We start from the raw sequence: 27,513 nt of genomic DNA on the forward strand, positions 1-27,513 counted from the left end.
ATTACATAAACCAAGAAAATAGTGTTGAAGCTAACAAACTAATTAAATGCCTATACAGAACGTTATTATTATTATTACGGATTAAAATGACTTTATTGGATTTTGAATTGCAGCGGTGTAGTAGTAGTTAAGTGCTTTCATAATCGAATCAAATGTACGTTTACCTACGACGAAATGAAAAATAATGATCTGTCAATGTCATTAAAACTGTTGTCTGTATGTCAATGTCAGAACTGCAAAAACGAAGAAAAAGAAGTGTTTTTATTTTGAAGTTAGGAGGTGCGGCTCGTGTGTGGGTTTTTAATACGAAAATATCGATCACATAACAATACTTAGATAGGTAGTTATTCTTACTTTAAAGATATGTTAACAAATATATATGTATAGTGTATCAACCTAAATATGGAACATATAAAACAATACGACTGGTAAGTTTTATTTGCAGTAAGGTTAATTCTATCGACAGCACATTTCATTTTACATTCAACAATTTCCTATTGAGGCTAAAGAAGCTTATAGAAGAGAAAACTTGTTATTTAACCTTTTAATTCCAGGTGTTCGACACTACCAGATCGACATTTTATCACTGAGCAGGAAATGGACAACTCTGTCACCGAGAGGATACTTCGAAACACATTCCGTGACCCTACGCTCTCTAGTGACTCTGAAGATGAGAGAAATAAGCCTGTATTTGATTGGGACGACATATTCAAAAGGAAGCCTCAGGTAGTAACTCTTTTAAAGCATTAATTTATTGGAAAATTTATTAAAAAATTTAATCATTAATTTAATCATAATATTAAAATTTGTATTTCGTCATTTCTAGCAAGAACGTCAGCATCGTGTTTTTGTGCCAGGCCTTCGGCCCCTACCACCATACCCGAAACTGTCCTCATTAAATGGTCTGCAACATTACCAGTGCTTAAAAGTAATGTGCTATAGTCATCCAACAATTTTGGAAAAGGAGTTTATACCCAGACCTACTAAGCAGGACCATAAGAAATTTGAGGTAAGTTGTAATAAACTCATTTTTTTTCTTACAAATCCTGATATGTAACAATCTTGCCATTTCTCTTTATGATTTTACAGCAATGTAAATTAAAATAGACTTTTTAGAAAATTACTTTTGTGAATTAATAAATGTTATTAGTAGCCTTATATACAAGATTTTTTTGAAAATAGAATTTGAAATAAATATTCAGATGTTCATTTAGAATCTTGTTACTATACTCCACACAACTGGATAAATCAATATCAACAGCAAAATTAACTAAACTAATAATTTTTGCCTAGGAATTGAAAGATTTGTATGCCAAAGAACAACAAGAATACAAAGAATGGGCCAAAGTGCTCTGGACAAATGTACACTGCTCAAGATCCTTACGTCCGAAACCAACGATTGAAACAGTGTATGAAGCAGAGTTTAACATCAAAGCCAATAGAATGCAATCATTCCCTAAAACATACAAATTGGCTGCACAAATTCCTTTGGAAATTCCTAATAATCATTGTGAAATGATTTTCCAAAAGAATTTGAAGAAGGTAAGCTGTAATACTTACTTAGAATTCAAATAAAACCCTGTTAAAACAGCATTTTTAGTAAATAAAATATTATTTTCATATTGTTATTGATTAAAAATCTAACTTTAACATTTCCTAACTTTTAATTTCGAACTTTGTATCTGCATCACAATTTAAAAAAATATATGTTGCTGTTATAAAAATATGGTGACTGTGTATTTGTGAGAAACTGTAAATAAATAAATGTGTGATAATCTTTGTAGTAAGTAAGATATGTAACTATTATCCAAATTTTTATAGGTAAATATTAAAGATTTGCCACAAAGCAACTTTCCAGTTCATATCCAGAAGAAGATAACTATAATGAGACCTGGTCCAATACTAAAACCATGCAACAAACATCCCACAGGGTTTATACTTCCAAGTATGTAGCATACATTTATTTAACTCGGAAATTTTAAAATATTTTATGAGACAAAGTTATATACCGAAATTGCTGCGCCCCGGGGCTTCGCTCCAAGTGCAGGGTACTTTTTATCCCGAAATTACCATGGGAAATATATTATAAAACAAAATCCTCTGCTGTGTCTGTCTGTCTATTCTCATTTAACTCACGTAACACAAAAACTTGCACGGATTTTCATGCGATTTTCACCTATTAGATTGTATGATTTCAAAGGAAGGTTTAGGTTTTAGGTGTAAAATTTAGTATATATTTACCCGAGTGAAGCTGAGCCGCTAATAATATATAAATAATTACAGACGAACAATCAGTAACCATGCTGCCGCTAACAGAGGTGCATCGGGAGCTATCTCAATGGGCACTGGACTCAGGCGTGAGATTCGTTGCGAGCGAGAATGCGCTCAAATGCTTAGTGGAGATTGATAGATGTTGGATGATTCCCGTGTCTGTGTGCGAGGCTATTAGCCCTGGTAAGTTCTTTCAATCAATTATTATCTGTTTTGCTGTAAATAATAACTCTTTAGCTTTTTACATGTTCTCATTTCGATTTAAATTTTCGCCGTTGTGTAAAGTTGTTGTGCAATTTAGGAAATTCATGATCAGTCGATATACTTATAGCAAAACTTTTTCATGAAACTTCAGGTGCCCACTAGTATTATTCTTAAGTAAATATACATGTATTTTTCTATTTGTTGTAGATGGTGATAAAAGCAATGTAGTTATATTAGGCAGTCAGTTTGCCACATATCGAGAGCCTGCCATGGTCCGAACTTACAAAGCGTTTCGTCATCTTCTAGAGTTCGCGCTTGTACCGTAAGATATCGAAAAATTTTATTAAACAATGTGTCCTTTAATTGAAAACTGAATTTTATATTATTTTTACATTTTTTCGTACACATAACTATAGAATTTAATTTCCATGGTGATTTCATTTATGTTTCTAGTCCTATGGAACGAATGAAGTTAGAACTGAAACAGCAAGAGAAAGAACAACAATCTTTAGAAAAAAGCAAAATACAGTCACCGTCGAGCAAAAAAGAAGCGAAAACAAGAGAAAGTGGCAGAAATAAACAGATTAATGTTGACAGAATGTCTATTAGCAGTGACGAAGATGAAAACCATTTGTTTATTGATGTCAGAGGTGAGTTACCATATAAATAAGTGTGTAAAGATATAAGGTTCCGAATCTTTTCCTTATTTTTCCCTATAAATTTAAAGTGTTTATTACGGTGCTAACTTTTGTTATTAAACCTTAAAAGTAAGAATGTTTCAGAGAAGAATATGTTCATAATTATCTTCTGACATCTTCTTTCTTCTTTAGCCAGTGAATCAGAAAACCTCCCCTCATCGGAAACAGAAACAAATGAAATACAACCGGACAATCTAAATATAAAATATATATCCCAACCGAACAATGAAAATACTGAAAAAGACAAGTCAACAGATGAAATAGGACACTATAATTGCACATGTAAAGGTAAGAAACTATAGCAAGTTAATTATAGCAAAAGCTTAAAAGTCTAGCCTTTTATTCATGACATTGACAGAATGATGCAATATATAGTGTAGTATGCTTTAACTTTTTATGAATAAGCGGGCTCATTTTTTTTTTATTTGAAAAAGTGATTCTTGAAATGGGAGTTGATTTCAGCCCAACCATGGCACATAAAAACCTACCTAGTAAGAAAATAATAGTATTTAATACAAGGAAATCAAAATTTACTCTGATATTTTTTTTTTCTTTTTGTGCTGCCTTTCCTAATAGAGCGTAAGAGATGTAAAAGTAAGTATGCTATCAGCTTTGGACGAAATAGTAAGTATGCTCTGTCAACGAGATACTGTTTCCAACAGATATGTGTTTTACACGTATCATAAATTAAAAAAAAAAAACAACTTTCGTTTCAGACACAGACGTCACGATACCCCCACCGCGTTCATACAGGAAATGGCTCGTTAAAAATAACACTTCAAAAGAACAACATACCATCATAATACACTGCTCGCATAAAATAAAAGTGAGTTTATTATCGATTTAAATTTTTTGCATTGAAATATATTTTTGATTCCAACTCTTTAACTTATTTTTCCTGGCAAATTATAATTAGTTTTTGATTATTCACGAGTTTGACGAGTCTCATGGGTATATTGCAGGGAGAAGAGGGTGAACTGGTGTTAGAACCAATACCAGAGTACCAGTTAGAACTGGGGGGAATGCAGCAATCGCCAGCGAAGATAGCCAGCTCTGCACTTTCTTTGGCATTAAGAAAGAATGCCTCTCTTTTAAACGGTGAGTAATCCCAAAGAGATTAGTACCAACACTAGAAAATCCCTTCGTGAAAGAGTGCGTGTTTTCTGTAGTCATTTCGAGAAAATAGGCCTAGCGTTTTATATGAATGAAGTTCAAACTTCAGCGCGACACGCGTAGCGTGTTTTCATGATTGAAAATGAAAGCATTATGATGTAATAATTTGACATAACTTTAAAATCTTCACTGAACTTTTTATATTCGCAGTGCGCATAGACAGCTGTACAGGCGACATAGTGACCATAGACAACATACACAAAGACGAGTACACGCGCATTCACGGCGATCTGACATCTATAGCTGCTAACAGACTGCACAGCCTGCTGAATCAATTGGAAGGACTCATGCCCGGGCATTACGTCCTGCAACATGATGTACGTGGTTGTATCTTCTTGATAATGTTATAAAATTCGACAACTCATCAGTGATTTCTTATTGGGTGTTTGTTGTGTGTTTCTTACAAATACTATGCACGTTTGCCTAACAGTTTAAAAAAAATGTTTATTTTTTAATTTACTTGCGTAAACGCGCCAGGCAATAACGTGGTCTTGGATGGCGTGTTGCTTCATGTTTTTGCCTGAATATGAGATATATTCGGATATCTATTCACAGAAACTTCATTGTGTAATGTCAGCTGAATTAAAAGCAGATCTACTCAACGCTTTATTTTTGAATTCGACATAAAGAAAGAAAAATATAATTCTAACCTGCTGTAATCAAGTTCTATTTGGAATGTTTAATCCTCCTCTCGAACTCAGATATTTCAAAGCGAAATTTTCTGACGTGCAGTCCTGCAACTATTTAATTATTTTATTATAGAGTTTACATGGCACAAACGCATTATTATATGCGCCTTCGCCTCCAGAACGCGCAGAATTGACGCTAGAATTCAACAGCGCTCAGCTCTTGGAAACTGACGAAGCGAAGAGCATCAGAACGCCACCAACACTAGGGCCCGTGTTGCTACCTTTTCACAAGTAAGTTATTTATTACATATATATTCTATGAACTTCTGATTATGAACTGGGTTTTGAACCCGTATTTTTTCCATCATAGCTACATGTTATTTGCAACAGTCGCAGATCGTTAATGATGAACACACATGAAGAAACTTTCAGCTGCTTTTATAAAACAACAAAGGCATGGCCATGTGATTTTGTGACACGATGACTAAAACCGCCTTTTAGGCATCGTGCACCGCGGTAGTACCATGCCAAGTTTTTGTATGTGATAAGCGTTGTGGGATTTTTATTTGCGAAAACACTCCTAGCGTGTAGCGCTGCAGTACTGGACATTTTTATAACACACTACGTGTGATTTCTCGCATTAAATCTGCACAGTTATTCAATATGCTTACGTTTTCTTCCTCATCTGAGCTTTTTCCTGGTTTCCTCCGCAACCATTGAGCGTCCAGGTTGCGCTATAGGCTATTACTTAATCTGGACATATTGGTACTTCTACATAATGTTTGTTATTAGGTTTCGCAAGATTCTCCCTCTATCCTTCACGCCACATTCGCACCAGCTAGCCAAGGAGCCCAAGAAACCTATCACGCGGCAGAAAACACCGCCGCAGGCCATCAAGGTGAGAATTGTAGTTTTAGTACTGAGTGGGACACGTTTGGGTACTGTATAAGAGTACTAAAGTTTGACGGGTAAATTTCGCGTATTTTTTTTACTTCATTAAAGTATCGAGCGGCGTTTGACAACTATCTTTTTTTCTACAGGTCAGGCTTATTTTTATTTTTTAATTATTTAAATCGAAAACATGTGACAAATATATTTTGCATTTAAGTATGTTTAGACGGTCTTAATGCTAAAAGTATTAACAATCTAGGGTCAATCAAAGAATACGATATGGTGATTCGATTTAATTCTTATTATTCTAGTATGTTGTCGCGTGACCTTATTTTTTATATCATTGTAATGAAAATAAGATTACAATTTTAGTAAACGTCATAGTTCATACAGTACATGTACTGTATGAAATATTTTTCCATCTCTATTGAGTAATACAGATGGAAAAATAAATACTATAAAAATCCCAAACGTGGCCACACTCAATAAATCGAATAATATTATTATTAATCAACCACGTGAGAACGATTCGACGGTGGCGGACGCATTATAAAAATAGCTAACAAAATAAGTAATCTGTGTAAACATAAATACGTACGCTACCGCCATAAAAATGCTTGGCGAAAGTATAATACTTATAACGATGACCAAATTGTTTTGTTTGTTTGTTTGCTTGTTGTAGACTACAATTCTCAATTATAGGCATAAAACCTACACAATTGCTAACGTAACTTTCACACAAGTCAATAATTACTGAACGAATTGATTTTGAGCGGTAAACCGACGGGCAAAGCTTTGAACAAAAGATAAACGAGAAAAAAATTTGTTACCGAAAATTCCCTTTAAATATTTGCAATTCACATGTGTATAATATTTAAATTTTGTTACAGCTCCAGAAAAATCTTGATAAGGATTTTTATTCTCGTTTAATTCTAAAATTACTGAACAGATTTCTTGAAAGCGGGAAACCGCGGACAAAGCGTTTTATAACTGTTTTCTGTGATTTAAATTAATCAATGGCCGGGTTCGACGCCTTGACCGAAACAAGGTAAATTATGTTCATTACCATTTGTTTTCGATCGTTACTCACATGGGCGTATGATGTATGTTTGATTACTAGGAGCAGAGTCGAGGTCGAAAGGTACCGGCATGGGAAAACCACATTCTTTGCACGACTAGTCGAAAGGAATTCGTAAAATTTGTATCATAAAACATTGGTAATTGAGCTAACAAGTCCAGAGATCGACAGTCGAACCCATTGGCTCGTAGTTGACTATGACAGTACTGGTGTTACAGAAAGGTGAAATAAATCTGACTTAAGACACGATTCTGTCCACGGAATTTGTCAAGAAAAGTATGCCTACATGATATCGGCTTTATTTGTATGTATAATTTCTTTTTGTTTTACAAAGTATAGAAAGTATTGTCAGTTTGAATTGGATTGATAATAAAGTCCCATTTCACGATCGTATTTCAGATCTGAGACCGTCCGAAAAGATCACATAAGAATAAAACATTTATTTTATGTTTTATCTGAAGACATTTTAGTGTGCAAGTTTTCCTTGAGACATTATACAAATTATTTCACTTTTTTAAAACACATATTCGATGTGACATTTTTGTAAAAGCGGCATGTTGAACGTGATTGATATATTTTTTTTTTCAAAACTTTTCATTTTATGTTATGCAAATATTTAATTTTAAGTTCATGCGTTTATAGTTTATTGGTGTCAAAATTTGATTGTTCTATCGACTAAGATCCTGGACGTAGGTTTCGAAATTTTTTGTCCTCTGAATATACTTACAGTCACGATAAGATATTGATAAAAAACAAAACAGATCATCGGAAATCTTCAGTAAAAGATATATTTCAAAAAGATAAAGAAAGGTAAAGAAACCATATTATATATATTAATAACATTGCTAATATAGTATAAATAGTAACCAGTATTATATACACTAGTATTACTAAATTTTTATCTTATTCGTGAGTGTACCATGGACTACTGAACCGATTAATTTATACTATATGCTAAATGCATACCTTCAAATTTACAATACAATCAACAATATTATCGTACATTACTTTTATATAATCTTATGTTATAACAGAGATCGGGCAACAGAGAAAATAAATAACTGTATATTTACTAAGTTTTTAGATGTGATCTCTCCGATTTTATCTATAACATTATTAATACCAAATATCATCTGAATTTCGTCCACACAAAAATATATTAGTATTTTCTTGTCTGCGTTAGATAGTATTATCATAGACAATTAGTTGTTGATTGTACTGTATGAGTTGTCTGTGCTATCTATCGTTTCATGATGAATGACATGTAATACGTTTGTGGACGATCTCATACACACAATAAATGTTTAATGTTCAAGCCTGGATGTCCGCTAACGTTTTCAATAAATGTCTAAATGAATGTCTATAAATGTGCAGAAAATAAATATAAATATTAATATATCATATCATTTGGCATTTTACAGTTTTAGTAATAATGCAAATATATAGATTAAATCAAATAATTTTTATAATTTAAATTAGCTTCATTTTCTGCAAATTTATAACTTGCAACGTGCAAGGCAGCGATCAGAAATCTGACAAAACATATAAATTGGTGTTTTAACATCAAATTTTCGATTTTAGACCACTGCCTATTACAAAAACATGACAAATCTATCTGATATCTTGAATGCTTGCATAATATAATTTTGCGTTACAAAAATTAAAAAATGGCGGCATATATTACGAGTAGAAGCTAAATTGGGCGGGTAATGGTTACGGAGGACTGCAACAGTCGCGTCGCATGAAGTCTCCATTTCCGCTAAAAAAGCACCTTTTCGACTGTAAGAACAATGTCGAAATTGGCGATATTAACAGATACAATGTTGTATGTTAGCCTGATTATAATTCAAACTTAAAACGCCTTCTTACTTTGCAATCTGACGTGCGACTGGTAAGGGATGCAAAAATACATAAATTGAGGTCATGACTTGATACGAAGTGGTAAGGTAGGTCATCTTGGGTATCGTTTATGCGAATTAACACTTATTATAATGAACGTATCTAACGATTACTTTTTAGAAGTGTTTTATTTTATTATTTTATTAGGTACCTTCGCATATAGAATCCACCAAAGGCAAACTTCGCCTAAAAAATCCACCCAAGGCAGCGTATCTTAAAACTTCGTATGTCTATAATTGATGAGGGGCTTAATATACAGTTATTTTGTAACACCCATATAAGGCAGAATCCTTGGCAGAATGCTAGTGAAACTGCAAAGTGAATAGGCGTTTTTATAACTTTAAATTACGTCTAAAATTCTGTTTGCGGGACAAAATATTAATGAGCGTATCAGATAGATTTGTGTAACTAAGAAAGTGTTCTCGAATGTCATGAAAATTTTATTTCTCTTCCAGTGGCCGAAGAAAAAGCATAAAAAGAAGAAGAACACTGATTGATTCTTTGTAGCTGTAATAAATGTTATTATTTGAAACATTTTTTTAATACATACTACCTTTTATGTAACAATTTTAAATATTTATTTATATATTTATAGAATAACAATGTTATATCTGTATTTTATTCGTGACGATCCTATTTGGCAGACGTCGACCGACAGAAAAGGATGCAGGTATACAAAAGAGAGAGAGAAACTAAGCGCGTCCCGTTCTGTCGACCTGCATCAGCCAAATCGTATCGTCTACTTACTAATATAACTCCGACAGAAACAATTTCAAGGGTCAGTTACACAACTTTCACTTTATTGTTATCTGATAGACGACCTCGGTGGCGCAGTGATAAAGTGCTTGCCTCTGAACCGAGAGATCCCGGGTTCGATCCCCGGTCGGGTCATGATGGAAAATGATCTTTTTCTGATTGGCCCAGGTCTTAGATGGATGTTTATCTATATACGTATTTGTTATAAAATATAGTATCGTTGAGTTAGTATCTCATAACACAAGTCTCGAACTGACTTTGGGGCTAGCTCAATCTGTGTGATTTGTCCTAATATATTTATTTATTTATAGATAAGACTATATGTAACACATCGATCAGCGTTAATTATGTATACAAGTGTTGGATAGGGCTAACTGGCAATTGCCTAGTCCTATCCATAACTGGTAAAACATAATTGACGCTGATCGATCTACTACACAAAGGCTATCAGATACTTATCAGCAAGCGGTCAAAAGCGAGTCCCCAAATCACTGATAATATTATTCACAGGTAAACAGCATATTCATATAGATGAATAGTAATATATTAACTACTAAGCGGCCTCGTCGAAGTAACCGTCCAATTGCGTCGCGATCTGTAATAAAATAACATTTCAATCAGACAAAGGCTTATATCTATAGTCCGTAAAGACGAATCCGCAGCGCCTTTTTCTTGTTATCAAAATCTTCTTCATAGTCGTATTCCTCATGGCTGAGGGTCGTGGTTATTACGTGGAATGAAAACTTTCTTGGCATTATTAATGAAGTGGTTTGCCATTGCCTTCTTCATTTCATACACAAGTTAATAAGAATCAACCATTGTGCAGGTTTCCTCACGATGTTTTCCTTCACCGGAAGCAATTGGTGGACGATATATATACAATATACATGAGTCAGATTGGTATACAAACTAATGTGGTGCGTGTAGGATACGAACCTGGGACCTTTCGATCCACAGGCGGACGTCTAACCATTACACCACCACCGATTCTCATACAATATCAAATCACTTTAACACAAAACATGTTAGCAAACCCGCCCGTCCGTTGTTGCACGTATTGTTGTTATTGTTTCATTTCAAAAATATCTTTCTCTAGTGAGCGCGAACACAAAATAAGTCACTTCCCCTCCCCGCAGACAACGCGGGGGATGTTATCCATTCGTTTCGGCAAACGTGTATTTTTTCTTAACAAAACTGTTAGCCACGCCCCTAATCAGTTATCAAAACAATGTTATCCTGCTAGCAAACACGAACACACGGCTCACTATTGCTTTCACCCTAAGTTATTTCTGAAACATATCTGGTCATGACAGAATATAGGGTTCACAGTGTTATTGTTTAAAAACCGTGTGATATTTTTTTATACAGTATTACGTTTTCGTAACAATATTGGTATGGATTTACATAAGTAAATAGATAAACCAACCTGTACGGGACTATACTTGACATATTTATCAGGGTTCTTAGAGAAAGGCAGCGAAGCATATTGTTCGTAAAAGGCGGTGTAGGGAGGGAGTATCGCCTGCTTGTTGTCCCGCTTCAGAGCCTCCTTCAGTTCCGGATCAGGGACGCTGTAGCCGCGTTGGAGACGAGCAGTCTCTTCCCATTCACGATTGAAGGACTTCATGGAAAAAATTGTTATTTAACTTTTTATTTACTTATTAGAAATTAGCTTTTGCTCGCGGCTTCGCCTGCGTAAATTTCCCTATGATCTTTCCTTATACTACTAGAGAAATATAATATAAATACTAAAATAATAGTAAGCCATTTTGGCATGAATGGGACCAACACTGTTTAAAATGAGTTTTCGAAATGCCAGTAGTTTGTAGCGTTTTAAGAAATATTATATAATTTAAAAGGCGTTTAATTTCGGAGTGTAGCCGACATTACGTGTTGTGCACATGTCTCGCGCACACACAACATAAACGTCAAAATGTTCCAACTTCTCATTGACGCTTCATGGCATTACAAACTGGATAACAAATATTTCAGATTAAATAAAAATAAATTTAAACCCATAAATATTACGTTGTTTACAAGAATACTCACAGCAAACTTGTCCTTCAACACTTGTCTGTCCTTGTCCCTCATTTTAGCAGGCAACGCCTCGTCCAACACTGTGTGAGCTATCAGCTTATTCCAACTAAAACAAAAATACCATACAATATCTTTATTTATTTATTGCTATTTAAATACAACGGTACATTGTGTATCCTATTACAGTATTTATAAAAGGAAGAAAAGAAAAAATCTTATAACAATATCACATGAAAAAGAAACATTAAGCAAGTCGACTCACATTCGTCATTCTCGCAAAACCGCAAACAACTCCTGACAAGCATCTTACATCCATCAGCGAACACATCACATTCAACACATCATGTAAGTATAGAGCTGCGCCGAGAGGGATGCACGTATGTATTAGAAAGAGAAGCCCTACTACTTCTCTTTCTATTATATACTTGATAAAACTGTAATTTACACACCGGCAAGTTTTACCGACATGTCACAATAGACGGTTTTGCTTGCCAATTGATGAGGGGCTTAATATGGCGGCTCACTAAAGCCACCATTACATTATAATACGGTCGAATCTAATCCTTTATCTAATGCAGCTTAATTTTACGACCTCGGTAGCGTAGTGGTAAAGTGCTCGACCTCTGAACCGGTCCGGGGTTCGATCCCCGGTCTGGTCATGATAGAAAATATTATTTTCTGATTGGCCCGGGTCTTGGATGTTTATCTATATAATGTATTTGGTATAAAATATAGTATCGTTGAGTTAGCATCCCATAACACAGGTTTCGAACTTAATTTGGGGCTAGCTCAATCTGTGTGATTTGTCCTAATCTAAAATAAAATAAATTGTCCTAATCTAAAATATTTTTTAACTTTTTGATACATAATGGGGTTAATATATTACCTTTGAAGGTAAGCATTCTTGTGTTCCTGGATCATGTTGCGGTAAGTAGTTTCACATTCAGGCTCCGCTAGCATCAGCAAGTCCAGCAAACCAGTACGCTGAAGACCCTGTGGGAAAATAAATAATTTATTATTAATAAAGATATAAGCCTTTGTGAGTTTGTATGTTTGAGGGTGGTAAACTCAGAACTACCGAACCGATTTAAAAAAATCTTTCACCATTGGAAAGGTACATTATCCAAGATTGCTATTGGCTATATTTTATCTTAAAATTCCCACGGGAGCGAGGCCAAGGGCAACATCGAGTAAATAATAATTAACTACCTATGTTATGTTAAGTTTACATATATTATTTTTTATATTAGTCTATTTACGTCTTCCAAAGACGTGAATGCCCATCGCCTCCCATTAGATAGCAATATTATCTGTCTATAAGTATTCATAAATAAATGAAAAATGAGATTTTTAGGCCTGCGGTACTTGGATACAAAATCGTTAATACAAACGTAAAACCGAAAATTTTCAACATATATATCCTGTCATTTGGATTCGTTTGCAACAATTATGTTTCATGCAAAGTTTCAACTTACCTGTAACAAATAGAGTGTATTGTTCAACAGAAATATCGCTTTGAGCGCCTCTGGATACTGTTCGCTCTTGGTGCGAAGCGCTGAGTTCAAATGAGCCAACACCTTGCCTGGATAAATTAATTATTAAATACACAAAAAGGTAAAAGAAAAAAAGAAAAGGAAAACCGAGTAATATTTACATCAGTTAAGTAATACAAAAAGTGGGCGTGTCGTATCGAAGAAGAGAAGGAATTAGCTATTGAGAGAGAGAAACGAAAGGAACTTCTCATGATGATGACAAACCCACATCGAGCTGGAGTTATGTGAAATACTAGCTGCGTACTGATGCTTCGCTTCCGTGGGAATTTCGGGATAAAGGGTGCCGGATAGGTAAAGGGTAGGGTATGCTGTTATTCCAGCTATTCCAGGTTGTATTCTACCCGTGTACCAAATTTCATAACAATCCGTCCAGTAGATTTTGCGTGAAAGAGTAACAACCGTACAAAATATACGCAGATACGTCATCACAAACTTTCGCATTTATAATAAGGAAATTTTAGAAAATTGAATTAGGTTTTTCACAATCAAAATCATAAATTTTTATTTAAAAAAAACAGAATCATAAAATACAACAAAAAATATTTATGCTTATCCTTTATAAGTTTTGTATCCACGGTTCGTATCTGTATATTGTAACACGAAAACATTACGTAAACTAATTAAAAATATACTTACGCATGTAAATGGCTAGTAAAGCAGCGTCTCGATCGTTAGTGTGAGTGATCTGTGAGGACGCGCGTGAGTACGTCGGCTCCGTCGCCAGCGCCGGCCCTGGAGAACCAATAATCACGTCATTCAACATTATACCTAAGAATAGGACCAATGTCTGTATCTGTAGATGTCGTATGAGGCGAATTAAAGTTATAAAGCCTTCACTGTTCATAGGCAACAACAGCATTCACCTGGCAGGCAGCCGGTCATAAAATCACAGCCGAATCTTCAAGATATTGAGGTTATTTTCCGTGCTTCACCGCGACGTTATGGCCCGGAACTCAACCAGCACATGCGGAGATAATAGTAATAGTTGATAGATAGGCAACAATACCATTCTCAGAGAGGTGACATCAGCCGACCCTTCAAAGCTGCCTTTCTGTAGGAACGATTTTTCAAATCTAGATATCATGAAGTACCAATAGTATGGACATGTTGCTGTGCGGCGTGTAAATGCGCAAGCGCAGCCACGCACAGCTGATGTACTGTCCCGTCTACTGCGCCCGCGGCCGAGTCGTTACGGATGCCGTCAACCCATTCTTCCAGAGTGCGGAGACACTGAAAGATTTTCGGAAATATTTTTCATTTCAAAATAACGGACATATTTTGTTTAGAAATGCAATGTTAGTACCATTAGACGAAGAAATTCACATGGGGAAAGAATATTTAAATTCTTTTGAAGTATTAAGTCAGGCAATTGAAAGAAATAATAACAAAAATCCTTACCCTTGTATATGCTATTAATGTAACTTTTTTTTCGTTTATTATATCAAATAATTATATATATCCTAATTACATATAAATACGATCTTCTACATGGAGTTTGTCTGATCGCAATGTACAAAATCCGCACTTTGTACCAATTTGGTAAACAGTCAACCTAAATATAATTAAATTGTGCCACTAGATCAGTCGACTTGGAAAATATGTGGTCATCGATGAATATAAAAATGTTCAAATCATTGAAATTAGAAATGGGACCTTCACAGGCAATTTTTATATTAAATAGTGATTTCTCACGAGCTACAAATTACTGGCATTTCGGAACGACCACTGCTGAGAAGAATTGCCGAAAGAAACTCATTCATTTGAACAATATTGGTCCCTATCATGCCAGAAGGGCTTATCATTATTGTTTCTTACATTTTTTTTCTAATAATAATATTACTTTGATATATTATTAATATACATAATGTACATAGTCAAAAAGTATATCAAAACAGGTTACACCCGTTTTGTAGACGGGCGAATCTCCGAGCGTTTTGACCGCTGCGGCCGCGTCGTCATCCATGATCCGTCAATTTTCTTGAGCAAGGAATCATTTCCAAAATCAATCATTCACAAAATTGATATCGACCTCAATACAGATTAATGATTTCAAAGTCAGTAAAACTTTGATTGTCGTCTTTTGAAAAATTGTCAATGACGCGCGGCCGCAGCGGCCGTCGGCTGTGGTCACGTACGCTGTTCTGGCAGGCGAGGACGATGGCGGTGTAGGGCTGCGGCGAGGCGGGCGCGAGCGCGCGCTCGAGGTCGGGCTGCAGACGCTGCAGGCGCGCCAGCAGCGGCCAGCCGCCGCCCGCCGCGCCCGCCGAGCACCGCGCTGCGCCGCGCCGCGCGCGCGCGCACGCACGCTGCGCATACACATTTATTATACACCATGCATTTTTAATTATGCCAAAAATAATTAAGATCGATTGGCAGACGTCCGTGCTGAGCCACCGTAGTAAGTTATATTAAAGACCCAAAATATCAATGAATTTATGCACGTCGTGTATATTGACAGCAATGAGACTGGCAAAAAATATTATTCTATTTAAAAAAATACATTTAAATAGTAATTATTTATGTATTGGAAAATATATTTATATCTAATCTTCTAAAAAAATATATTTATATCTATATTATCTTCATATAAATAAAGCCCTATGTATCAATCGAAAGAAAGTACGATTTACAACTCGTGTGTATGCGACTCTCGACTACCTGCCTAAATTAATTACAAACTCACCGCTATTACCACGCCATAGAGGTTCATTCAGGTAATTTGATGTGCTTTTGACTTTACTTTCAGTACCTCGATTTACAAATAATCAATTGGGCAGCGATGGAGAAATTTTAGATTGATTTTTGATAAAAATCTTGCATATGAAAAAAGTTGGAGGTAGTGATGGATTCTTCCCACCTCTTAGAAACGTAAACCAAAACACAAACAAACGCGCCTTACTCCACGTAATTTTTAAAAACGCAGCCAGTGTTGCTCGGATTCGATTTTCAAAAATGGGGAAACGTCACTGAAAAAAAAAGCAGTAACGTTAATAATCTCGTACCTCGACATCTGCGGCCAGCATTTGGAAGCAATCCTTCAAGATGTGCGAGATGACAGCGGGCAAGCGTTGCAGCGGGACCAAACCCAACAGTTGCCGTTGCTCGTGTCTCGCCAACCGACACAGCGCCGCTGCCAGTGTACCGGCCAACTCCGCTTCCACTTCCTCGAGGGCTTCACCACCTTCCTCGCCATCTGACGAGGAAACTCGACGTAGATATAGCTGAACTGGCTTTTGCTTGCGTCTTGGAAATCTTGTCGTGTCCCTACACTCTCCAATGAACCTAAGGGATCCCTTTTTTTCGCATAATTTTTTTATCCGAATTTAATTTAGCATAAGGAGTTAGACATATATTTTTTTGACATATTAATTTTTTGGCATACCTTTTCCATAAGTATAGTTGTAGTTTAGACTAATGTATTTTACCATAATTTTGATTTGCATAAACCTATAGTGTAGCTTGGGCCACCCATAAGCCGCCAATATGCTTTAGAATATTATGCTTAAAAATTGTTGCTTATCGTAGGTATGCGTAAAAAGATTGTGCCTAAAACATTATGCCAATTTAATATATGTGCAATCACTATTATTATGATAAGTAAAAGTATGCCATGTCTAATTATGACATAAAATTGTATGCATAAAAATAAAAAACCTGAACCTAAATACCAAATTTTAACTTTCTACGTTTAGTTTTTTTGCATATGTGCGTTTTCTGTCAGTCGACTCCGGCTAGCAAATGGCTCAGATATCAGGTTGAATTTGAAACTTCATACATATCGTAAACAGCATTTCCATTACGATTTTAAACCCAAAATTATTTTTCGCGTTTGCCCCCACCCGCCACGCGAAACAACCCTAAACAAAAGGATAAAAAAGAAAAAATATATACAGCGTAGTCTTGTCATGAGCGTGTCGGAAGTAACCAGGTTAATCTCAGAGGCGTTAATCCTTGCGAAAGTGTTCCGCTCGAAGCGAAGCAATAATAACTCGATTATAAATTAATAACTTGGTTAAACCGTTTTCAAATCAGATAAAAAAATGGCCAATAAAAACCTAGTGCCGGCCACTATTCGATATTTCATGGGACCGGCGTCGGCGTCGACGTATTTGGCCGGGAATGAAATCTGAAGCCCGCTCAGATGAGAGAGAGAGATAGAAATAACTTACATAATTCGCTGACAGATCGCCGCGGTCCAATGGCGAGGCCGGTAGATTGTTCCAACGTTTGCGATGCTTTCAACATGATCTTGTTGGCGCGTTTCTCTAATCTACAACAAAGGAACATAACCTCATCATCATATGATATGTGTATTATCGTAAGGACCATATTCCAATCTCCGGGTTTTGGCCCGTGAAAAACAGGAAAGTGTAGGAATCATTTAATCATATGGTTTTGTACTCGTCACACATGCTTTTTAACTAATTTTGACAATGATGAGATGAAAATATTCTGGTCGAGGGTTCAGTTCCCGCTAGATTCCAGATTTTCTTTAAAATTTTGTTTTTTGTTTAAAACTTTTGTTTTAAACTAATGAGATCTATGCCGAACAGGATCCCAGCTCAGCTTTGTGTTAGACGCCACAGCGCTGATTTTCAGCTGGCACTTAACACAAAAATAGTAAAAAAAAAAAAACTAAAAATAAAATCGAAACAGATGTAAATAGAAGTGTTGGTAAGTGGTTGATGGACAACTGTATGTATTTAATATAAATATATACGGACAAATCACACAGATTGAGCTAGCCCCAAAGTAAGTTCGAAACTTGTGTTATGGGATGCTGACTCAAAGATACTAATTTTATAACAAATACATATATAGATAAACATCTAAGAAAATGAAACACCCGGGCATGAAAAAGATCACTTTCCATCATGACCCGACCGGGGATCGAACCCGGGACCTCTCGGCTCGGAGGTAAGCACTTTACCACTGCGCCACCGAGGTCGTCTTGTTTGTGTCATGGATCTAATGAATAAACGCGGAGAAATAAGTCAGAAAATACCATTCCTGGGAATAGATCTCTATTAGTGAACGGCATCCTTCTCGGTCTTGAGACTACAGAAAATATTAAGAAAATACTTACACTTTCTGAATTTTGCTTGTCCTCCTATTTGTACTATCGGATCGATTAAGAATATTCTTAGCCCTCTGTAACAACAAAAAATCTAACAAATTATCATGTCAAGTAAATTTAAATCAAAGTTCTCACTAGAAGCCATTTGAATGAGATTTTTTTAAGTGATTGCTTTAGCCCGACGTAACGACACACTACTTTAGAGACATGTGTTGGACCCGCTGCCGCTGCTTATGCTTGAATCTGACATTAATGACAGGAACCCTTCCCCACTCCGTCTGCCTCAGCCCCGCGTATCGTACCACAACTTTATAGAAAAATGTCGGGGAGCCGCTGCCGCTAGCTACACTTGAATCTGTCATGACAATCCACATAACTCACCATCAACGGCGAGGCAGCCATAGACCGGGAGCGGAGGTAATCCTTGAAGGCAACCAGGGAGTTGTTGGCGGCGGGCGCCCGCAAGCTGAGCAGCGCGGCGCTGGGCGCGCGGCCGGCGGCGCTCAGCCACGTGGCCGCCAGCCGCAGCGGCTCCAGCGACGACGCCGACGTGGACCCGCTGCCGCTCACGCTCACGCTGTCCACACTTGAGTCTGACGTGAGATAGGCTTTGCTTTTACTCATGTTTCTTGATGATAAAATTTCGAATTGCATTGTCACAGATATCAGACAGACCATCAAAAGTTCAACTAACTGCTTGATAAATTTGCCTGAAGTTATTTGCCAACTAGCCCTAATAAACATTCGAAACACATTTTTACGCAATCAAGTTTGATATGTTACAATCATACTAGCGGCTCGCCCTGGCTTCGCTCGGGTGAAACCATAATAAAAAGTAGTAGTGTTTTTTTTTTCAAATAATATATAAAAGTACATAATGTACATAGTCAAAAGGTATATCAAAACAGGTTATGATTGTGAACCGAGTGCTGATTATAATTTAAATCTAGCACAAGAACAAAATTACTTGTATACGAACCATCTTCTAAGGCAATCATATCCATGAGTGTGGTGGGAGACAGAGGTCTGGTCTGCCTACTCAGCATATCCTCAAACGCATTCTCCAGCTTCAGCACACCAGTGTTATACAGCTGATTCTAAAACATTTAATTGAAAAGGTGATTCAATTGAAAAGAATAATTTAAACTGTAATAGAATTCATGATTGAAAAGGTAAAATCATTATAATTTAATTACTGCACTTTTTTCTTTGTTATAAGCAATAAACTTAATTCAATCAATCAACTAGCTTTATTTAACTTTAATGGTATAAAAATGTGGTTGTCCAACTCAAAAGGGACCTTATGGCGGCTGGCACGTAAGTCTTTATTCTTCATAGTCGTATTCCTCATGGCTGAGGGTCGTGGTCATTATGCGGAATGAAACACACACAACAACTTTCTTGGCATTATTAATGGAGTGGTTTGCCCATTGCCTTCTCCATTTCACACACAAGTTAAGTCAACCAGTGTGCAGGTTTCCTCACGATGTTTTCCTTCACCGGAAGCGAGTGGTGGTCTATGAAAACTAAACTAAACTAACTATACATGAGTCAGATTGATATACAAACTCATGTGGCTCGAGTAGGATTCGAACCTGGGACCTTTCTTAGCCATTACACCACCACCGCTTGTCACCACCGCCACCGCAAGTCTTTATTGTTGTTGTTCGAATATAAAGCAATGGCAATAATGGAGTAATTACCGGGTGCCATAAGGTCCCTTTTTGATTTGAACGACCACCAAAATGGCGTTACTTACAATATTCTCCAACTCAACACTTTGAGGATTATTCTTGTTGAAATATGTCTGTGCTTCTGCCAGTTTGTCCAAGGCCTGTGAAAGAAAGATAGAAAATAATAGTGACCTACATCTTTTTACAAGTTTAATGCCCCTAATATATCTACTAATGTCCCTATGTCTTGTGTAGAATCTTGCAACCCGAGTTTGAAGCAGATATCTTCAACCGATTGAGCTGAAATTTTGTGCATGCATGTTTAGTTTGACAATGCTTTTTTATGATAAGCATGGCCAGATGGTGCAACCAGGAACGGCTTCAGATATGGGAACTCTGCAACGGTTTACTGCACAGACACGATTTTTTTGTTGCACATTGAATGCAATGAAATCTCTCTAACAACAATAAAAGCTTGTGTCAAAAATTACAAAAGAATCTTGTTTAAACAGTGGTGCCTATTCTAGCAAAAGACTTACCAATATTTTTTTCTCTAATATAGCTGCTTACCAATATTTTTTTTTCTCTAGTATAATAAAATACAAGGTCAAAAATAATACAAGAAATTACATTACAATGATTGTCTTCAATACTGAACCATACAAAACTAATTTAATTTTTTATATTTTTGTTGATGCTAATGGTTACATTGGGTACTAGAAATGACGAATATACCTCCAAATATATGTTCAGTGACTCAGTATTAGAAGTGTGAGGTCCTGCTTGAATAAGGTCTGCCTGCTCTCTGGACACCATGTAGTAGTTGATCACATGGTCCAGAGCATTCACAGTTCTCTCCATATCTGTTATAACAAATTGATTTGAAAATATCTTGTTTGAAAACATATACCATATACTGGAATATGGAGGTGTACTTAAAGCACCTCCGTGATATGGCGGCAGGTGATTCCACCTTTCCAAGTTCCTGTTGTTCCCGGTTGTGTTTGGGGTTGCGAAACCGCAAAGCCCGAGTCAGATCTTCTATTGGGTACTAGTACAGATCCTAGTACATTGCACACTAGTATATTTTATAACTTTTTTATAAGTTGTCAAAAGTATGAATCTATTCTTATTTTTGTCGACCTCAGTGGCAGAGTGGTAAAGTTCTTGCCACTGAACCGAGAGGTTCAATCGCTGGTCGGGTCATAATGGAAAATTATCTTTTTCTGATTGGCCCGGGTCTTGGATGTTTATCTATATATATATTTGTTCTAAAATATAGTATCATTGAGTTAGTATCCCATAACACAAGTCTCGAACTTACTTTGGGGCTAGCTCAATCTGTGTGATTTGTCCTAATATATTTCTTTATTTATATTTATTATATTTTGTCACTAACTGTGATGTATATGCTGTAGCCTAGCCGTGTCTCCATACAATGGCAGCACTGCAGTCTCCAACTGTTGCAGCCGCTGTTCACAAGCCCCAAGTACATTACAAACATCACTGGCCAAGGCTGAGCTGCGATTGGCCGCCGCTTTCAACTCCTGTATGTTACTCATCTCCTACAACAAGATTATCATATAGAATAAGCTCTAAATTATTATAGAAGCAAGAGAAACACTTATTAGGGGCTAATCACGTCTCTATAGTGTTTTGGCTGATAAAAAAATAAAACATCGCAGATAAACGCCCACTGTAAGTAATGTAAAAGTGAAAACAAACCTTTTTCAACTTCATCTCTATTTCGAACTTTTTCTCCACTGCTAGCATTTTGTCACAAACTGTTACTTATCACGACTGAAATAACGTTGTAAATATTGCCTAAAATGTATGTAATTGAATATAGTAAATTAAAATCTAGGTAGGTACCTAATACATTTCATTTAACAAAAGTCAAAACTGAACTTTGTTGCATGTTTGTTAGTTTGATTGACACATTCACATGCATGACACATGATGACATATATAAACCAATACCTGCTATGTGTGTAAACAACGGTCATTGGTCCATAATTACTACTAGACCAATGACCGCCGATAAAACTAAAAAGCGTTAGACGTTGGTGCACGAATTTTGACAGCTGGCAGTGAAGGTAGGTATACCAGGCATCTTAGCAAGGGTTGTAGTAATTTAAAATCATCATCATTATCATCAATGTAAACTTAGTCAATCTATAATTAATTATAGGTAAATGTTTGTATTTTTATTTTATAAACTTTATTTTTATCTAAATCTTTTTTATCTTAATTTACTTCCCTTCCACGTAGAAAATATTATGAAAAGTTTTATTTTTATTTTTGAAAAATAAAATATTTCTAGGAAATTGGATTGCAGTGTAGTTATTAGGACATAATCTAAGATTTGACAACGAGTCATTCCTATTATCTATTTTTTCTTAAAAAATTAACCTCCATAATCATAATAAAATGATTACGATTATTTAAGTGCCTAACTTAATCATGCACATCACTAATACATCTGTCTTGTGAATAATACATAGTTTATACGAAATGTGAAAAAAGTGATCGAGTGATGAAATTCTATGGAATAAATTGGAAAGGAACACTCTGTACAGGCTCTAAGTATAAACTCTATCCTTCTGTGTATAAGATGAATGCATTGGATGAATGACATTAGATTGTTACAAGAGAATATGTCAAAAATGACTTTGAAGTTTGACATCAATTTTTAATAGCTCAGACTCAGGCTATTAAATATAAGCAACCACATGAAATTATTTGGTCAACAGCTGTGGTCATAAACTGATTACTTGATTTTGACTAAAGATCTTACCTGTATGAAGTCCGTAATTTAAGAAGTCTTCACGTGTGAAGTGTTCCTAGCTTTTTTCGACCGTTAACTGGCCCGAAAATTTTACAGCGTGAGGTGTAGTCCCATAGTTTTCGAAGTTTTAAATCTTATGGAAAACGATATTTCCCAATATTTCGGCACCCGAATATGCTCCATTGTTCTATATTTTCACAAACGAATGCTTATATAATGAAAGGATTAATAAAGTACCTACTCTAAAATAAACGTTTTAATTGACATAGCAAAAGTCGACAAAGCTTTTGTGTACCTAATGTACGGTGTTGTACTCTGGCGGGATAAATGTGTAGTAACACATGGAGTAATAAGTATATTTTTCTACTGATAAATTCTAATAAAATCCGAACGCAAAAGTATGATGACGTGACATGAATCTCAAGACGTGGCTGACATTTGCTGACAGAACGTGTTTTGTCATTTGTATGTTCTTGGCTGCGTCTGCTAACGCGACCCGATTTTAATTTCATTTAGGTTTGTGCAGTATTAAAACAGACAAATTATAACACGTAAGTTAAATCACAGCCGCATATATATATAAAACAATTGTTAAATTGTAAAATTTGGTGCTTTTGAGTGATAGAATTTGGTGTATATTTTTCAGATCATGGATCAAATCGCAAAATTTATTGAGCCAGGCAAGCAGTTCTCTAAGGATTCTATCAGACTAGTTAGAAGATGCACGAAGCCTGACAGAAAAGGTTCGTATTTGTTTTATAACGGGAAACGCATTCTGTGCGTAGAAAGAAAGTTGCATTGTTGGCAATGGCCACAGTCAGTCTTTAGTTCTAACAACTTTTTTAGTTGCGATATAAAGACGGTATAATTTGTAAAGAAAACTATAAAATTGTTTATGTATCTTTAATTCAAAGATTTTACTTGCAAACCACCACATTTATTTATTTACACAACATAACATTGTAAATATAAAACTTACAAATAGGAAATTAAGTACAAATTACTTTCATAGGATCTATATTCCTATCTTATTGATACAGAAACTTGCCTGGCTGTTTATAAACTTATGTTTTTTTTTTCTATTACAGAATTCCAAAAGATCGCCATTGCCACAGCCATTGGTTTCTGCATCATGGGCTTCATCGGTTTCTTTGTAAAGCTGATACATATTCCCATCAACAACATCATTGTTGGTTCATAGGCTGTTAGTTTTAGTTAGAATATTTACTATAAGCTCCTCAACTGGCTAAGTTAACTCTCACACACCATTCTTATATTTTAAAATAAATTATTTTTGATTTTTTAATTATTTTTTTTATTATTTTGTGGGGGTTTCTTGGTGAATATTAAGAATTATATATTTGATTATATAATTAGAGAGCAAGTACAGTCACTGCATTTGAAGCTGTGATTTTAAGTTCCCTGCATGGCCCTCTATGGTGCTGCAATAGTGGTGAACTTGCGATGTTGATATGTTGTTGACTGTACAAAAAAGAACATACTATTGAGAACAATAACATGTATTGAAATTTCTAGTTAACTCATCATTTTTCGGATAGGTATTGACTGAATCATCGTTTCTTTCTAAATATGTTTTGAATATAATTTTTCGAGACCCTCTACTGAACCACCTGTGTCTAGATGAAACAATACTAATTATTTTTCATTGTTTAATGTGCTGATATGGAATATTAGAAAATTAATATTATAGAATAATGATTTAATATATTCAATAAACAGTTAGGTACTTCTTTCACTATCAATTGCAAAGTAAATAGTTATTTTATAGTTCGATATTGTATTAAATACACCAATAAAAGTAAAAAGATGAAATTATTTAAATTGTTTTCTTTATCTTTTCTTGTGTTGTATTCACAAAGACTTTTTACTTTCTTAATAATGTATTAATCAATGAGACTTTTTTTTTATTTATGAACTATCTAAGTACTTCTTGTACACGGCTTCGCTCGCGGCAGTTTTTTGTAATTTTCAAAGAAACTTTCAACCCTAATGATAAGTCCCCGGGGTTTTAATCCACTTTCAATTAAGATACAAAGAAAAATAATTCATAGTCTGCGGAAGAGCCAAAGGTATTATCTTGTGTCTACTGAAGTTTAAACCAAAAAGTTCATTTACTGGTAGGTAGTTATCGTTACGTTTGAAGTGAAAGTACCATTAACAGACCCTTGAGAGTAAAGCAAGTAACGCCTGTTGCGATATTGATGATTATGATGATACTCATTGCTATTATTTCATGTTCAGGCGTTTTGACACAATAAAGTGAAGCCTAATTGCTCCGTTGTTTTCAATTTGTAGAAATTATAAGGAGATTCGGCGCCAATGTGAAAACCTATTGAAACAACAGGATGGCACGACGACACAACGTTGTAATGGGCGCTCAAAAAATACCTCTTATTGGTACCTAAACATATCTCTCACATTAGCCATAACGTATAAAGGCATCGTCACTATTTGTTTATATACAAACTTATTATAAATACACGAGAAGAAACGGGATATCTCTAGAACAATATCTTTAGACTATCTATCAATAGATTGTAGCCATAGGTATAGTGCATTGCCACTCTGATTTCAATTAAATACCTATAAGCCATTTCATCATACGCAATTTTTAATTTTAACGCTGACCCCGGTCAGCCTAAACATTTTGCAGATTCGGCTCTGATATTTCCTACAACCGGCGGCAGTCTGCCCGTCAATAACCCTCTCTGGGAATATTATTGTTACCTCTCAGCTGTCAAGACTGTGTTAGTTACCTCGTAAGACCTGAGGATAATAATTATGGAATAGCCACATTCTAGTCTAGACCGATCACACGAAACACTACAAAAGTAACTTAGAGTTAGCCTAGGACCTATATGCCTATTTAAATGGTAGATAGATTGGTTTAGCCTCTTATCTCTCTTCATGATCATGACATAGTGAACCTGTTATGATCAATTCAGTATGAACAATAAAATTAACGAATGCTGTTTTTTTTATTTAATGAAATCGTAAACAAGACTTTACACGTGCAGGTTTTTTGCACCCATTAAAATCTAACCTAAACCGATAACCTTCGTCCAGCAAGCATATCCAGTTCTATGCATAAGAACAAGCCAGCGGTTATTGCCATTCTGGGGTTTGATATTTTAGTTGTCTTTTAGTTTTCTAATCCAGTAATTGGCGCCGTGCCGCCCGTACCAGTTGGTGATTGTGGACTCAGAATTTCGGAATGTAACCGACCTTCGGACTACGCCTTCGTGGGTCCAAGTCGTAGGATTTACGCGGGTAGGAATTAAGAGTACCTATAGGTATCTACTTCATAAACCAGAAACTTTTCGTTTTGGAAGTACATATATAGCTAAACCACAGATTAAATAATACCCTAGTAGCTAAACTATTCACTATTGCCTAACACTGCCTAACAGTTCGCCAAACTTTGGCGGATTTTGCATACATTGCTAGTTTTTCCTTGCGGTAAATAAAAGCTCACGTTTTATATGAGCAATATTTGTTTGGCTCGAGTTTGGCGATGTTGTACAGATGTTGTACCTAAACAGAATTGTGATAGAAATCCATTATCGGCGAATTCGGATAAATGCAGACGCGAATCAACATTAATTACCGCAAGCGAATACTAGAAATAAGGTACATAATATGTTGAAATCGTCGTGTTCGGCGAATTTTAGCCGGTAGTGTAGGTATTTCTAGTAATATACTAGGTAATCCATAAACTACCTAAGTACTTATTTTATTCATGCGGGAATTTCTGTGGTTGGCATCTGTGTAGACACCAAGATCTTTTCTTAACTTCTCAGGTATCCTCACTACATAACAATCTTTCTCGTCGTTTTGTCTGTGGGTTCTATCCAGTTAGGTCCTTATACCTAACCTTATGATAAAATGTTCAGTTCGCTTATGACTTGTGTCCAACGTTAAGGAGTAGGAAACATAAATACAAATGCGAATTATAGCTACCAATACCTACGCTTGCAGAATTAACATTAGCATGAAAGTATGATATTTTGAGTCATTTTACTATACTGTATGAGGTAGTTCATAACTTTAAGAGTCGATTTATATGATATGATATTATTAGGTATGTTACCTTCTGCAACTGTACCTATATTCTTGACTGCAGCAGAATGGTAACTGATAACCTTTTTTGTCATTGGCTCATGCCTACATGTACCTAAGGTACTTACTTACTATTTGAATAACTAATTTGATTATTTCGAGCATCTGCCAATCTTTATTTTAATCCCTCCTTTTATCCTCAACTAAAGTAGGTACTTCTTTTTAAGTACCTAACCGAGTTAGCAATCATGATTAACGAATATTCCTAGATAGATTAAAATTGTTCTTACTTCTTAATATAATATGTTTTTAACTTTTTATTAATCGATATTCGATGGCACGTGTGCTGTGTGGAAGCGCACATATACACAAAGGGTCTACGTGCGTCCAAACAGGCAAACTTACACTACATACCTATGTTACGAGATTCTCCTAAGTTACGACCTTGTACCTGTCTTCAAATTGTGCTTCAATACTTTAATCATATGCCCGGATACTAGGCGATAATTTAGGAGAGATTTTTTGTCACCGGAAAGAAGGACGGAAAGATCTAGACGTAGGTGGTAGGTACGTCTAGATCATATAAATTCAAAAACTACTTTTTCATGCGGTTTTCAACAATGGATAGAGTGATCCCTGTGGAAGGTTTTGGGGTACCTATTATTTATTATGTTTTTACCTGAGCAGAGCCGGGACGTGCCGGGAC

General features: G+C 35.7%; 3 protein-coding genes across 7 annotated transcripts; 2 read left to right on the top strand and 1 right to left on the bottom strand.

Moving 5' to 3' along the window:
* The first annotated feature begins 248 nt into the window (after nt 1–248).
* LOC128669244 (uncharacterized) lies at nt 249–9,375 on the top strand. Of its 5 annotated transcripts, XM_053743936.1 has the most exons (17): nt 249–428; nt 555–726; nt 827–1,009; nt 1,294–1,542; nt 1,822–1,945; nt 2,284–2,454; nt 2,683–2,797; nt 2,929–3,125; nt 3,306–3,461; nt 3,750–3,797; nt 3,890–3,999; nt 4,136–4,271; nt 4,497–4,663; nt 5,109–5,266; nt 5,768–5,873; nt 6,987–7,007; nt 9,299–9,375. In XM_053743936.1, the coding sequence occupies exons 1-17, from the start codon at nt 403–405 to the stop codon at nt 9,338–9,340; spliced, it is 2,181 nt and encodes a 726-aa protein (XP_053599911.1). In that variant the 5' UTR covers nt 249–402; the 3' UTR covers nt 9,341–9,375. The 5 variants fall into 5 exon arrangements, with proteins under 5 accessions (XP_053599911.1, XP_053599910.1, XP_053599913.1 ...); XM_053743935.2 differs by having other exon boundaries at nt 6,987–9,375; XM_053743938.1 differs by lacking the exon at nt 6,987–7,007.
* Nucleotides 7,719–21,950, bottom strand: Exo70 (Exocyst 70). Its single transcript, XM_053743941.2, has 17 exons — nt 21,665–21,950; nt 21,339–21,504; nt 20,675–20,802; nt 20,026–20,100; nt 19,246–19,363; nt 18,648–18,859; nt 18,276–18,340; nt 17,359–17,459; nt 16,192–16,382; nt 15,325–15,495; nt 14,281–14,419; nt 13,826–13,921; nt 13,112–13,218; nt 12,523–12,629; nt 11,649–11,742; nt 11,026–11,220; nt 7,719–10,194 (listed from the first exon to the last, which is right to left on the bottom strand). Exons 1-17 carry the CDS (start codon nt 21,710–21,712, stop codon nt 10,153–10,155), a joined length of 2,055 nt encoding a protein of 684 aa, XP_053599916.1. The 5' UTR covers nt 21,713–21,950; the 3' UTR covers nt 7,719–10,152.
* Nucleotides 21,951–23,123: 1,173 nt separating this feature from the next.
* Nucleotides 23,124–24,033, top strand: LOC128669559 (protein transport protein Sec61 subunit gamma). The gene is made up of 3 exons (XM_053744465.2): nt 23,124–23,278; nt 23,374–23,470; nt 23,816–24,033. Exons 2-3 carry the CDS (start codon nt 23,377–23,379, stop codon nt 23,926–23,928), a joined length of 207 nt encoding a protein of 68 aa, XP_053600440.1. The 5' UTR covers nt 23,124–23,278; nt 23,374–23,376; the 3' UTR covers nt 23,929–24,033.
* Nucleotides 24,034–27,513: the final 3,480 nt, after the last annotated feature.

Source organism: Plodia interpunctella, chromosome 4 (assembly GCF_027563975.2).
Source record: "Plodia interpunctella isolate USDA-ARS_2022_Savannah chromosome 4, ilPloInte3.2, whole genome shotgun sequence".
NCBI classification, from domain to species: domain Eukaryota; kingdom Metazoa; phylum Arthropoda; class Insecta; order Lepidoptera; family Pyralidae; genus Plodia; species Plodia interpunctella.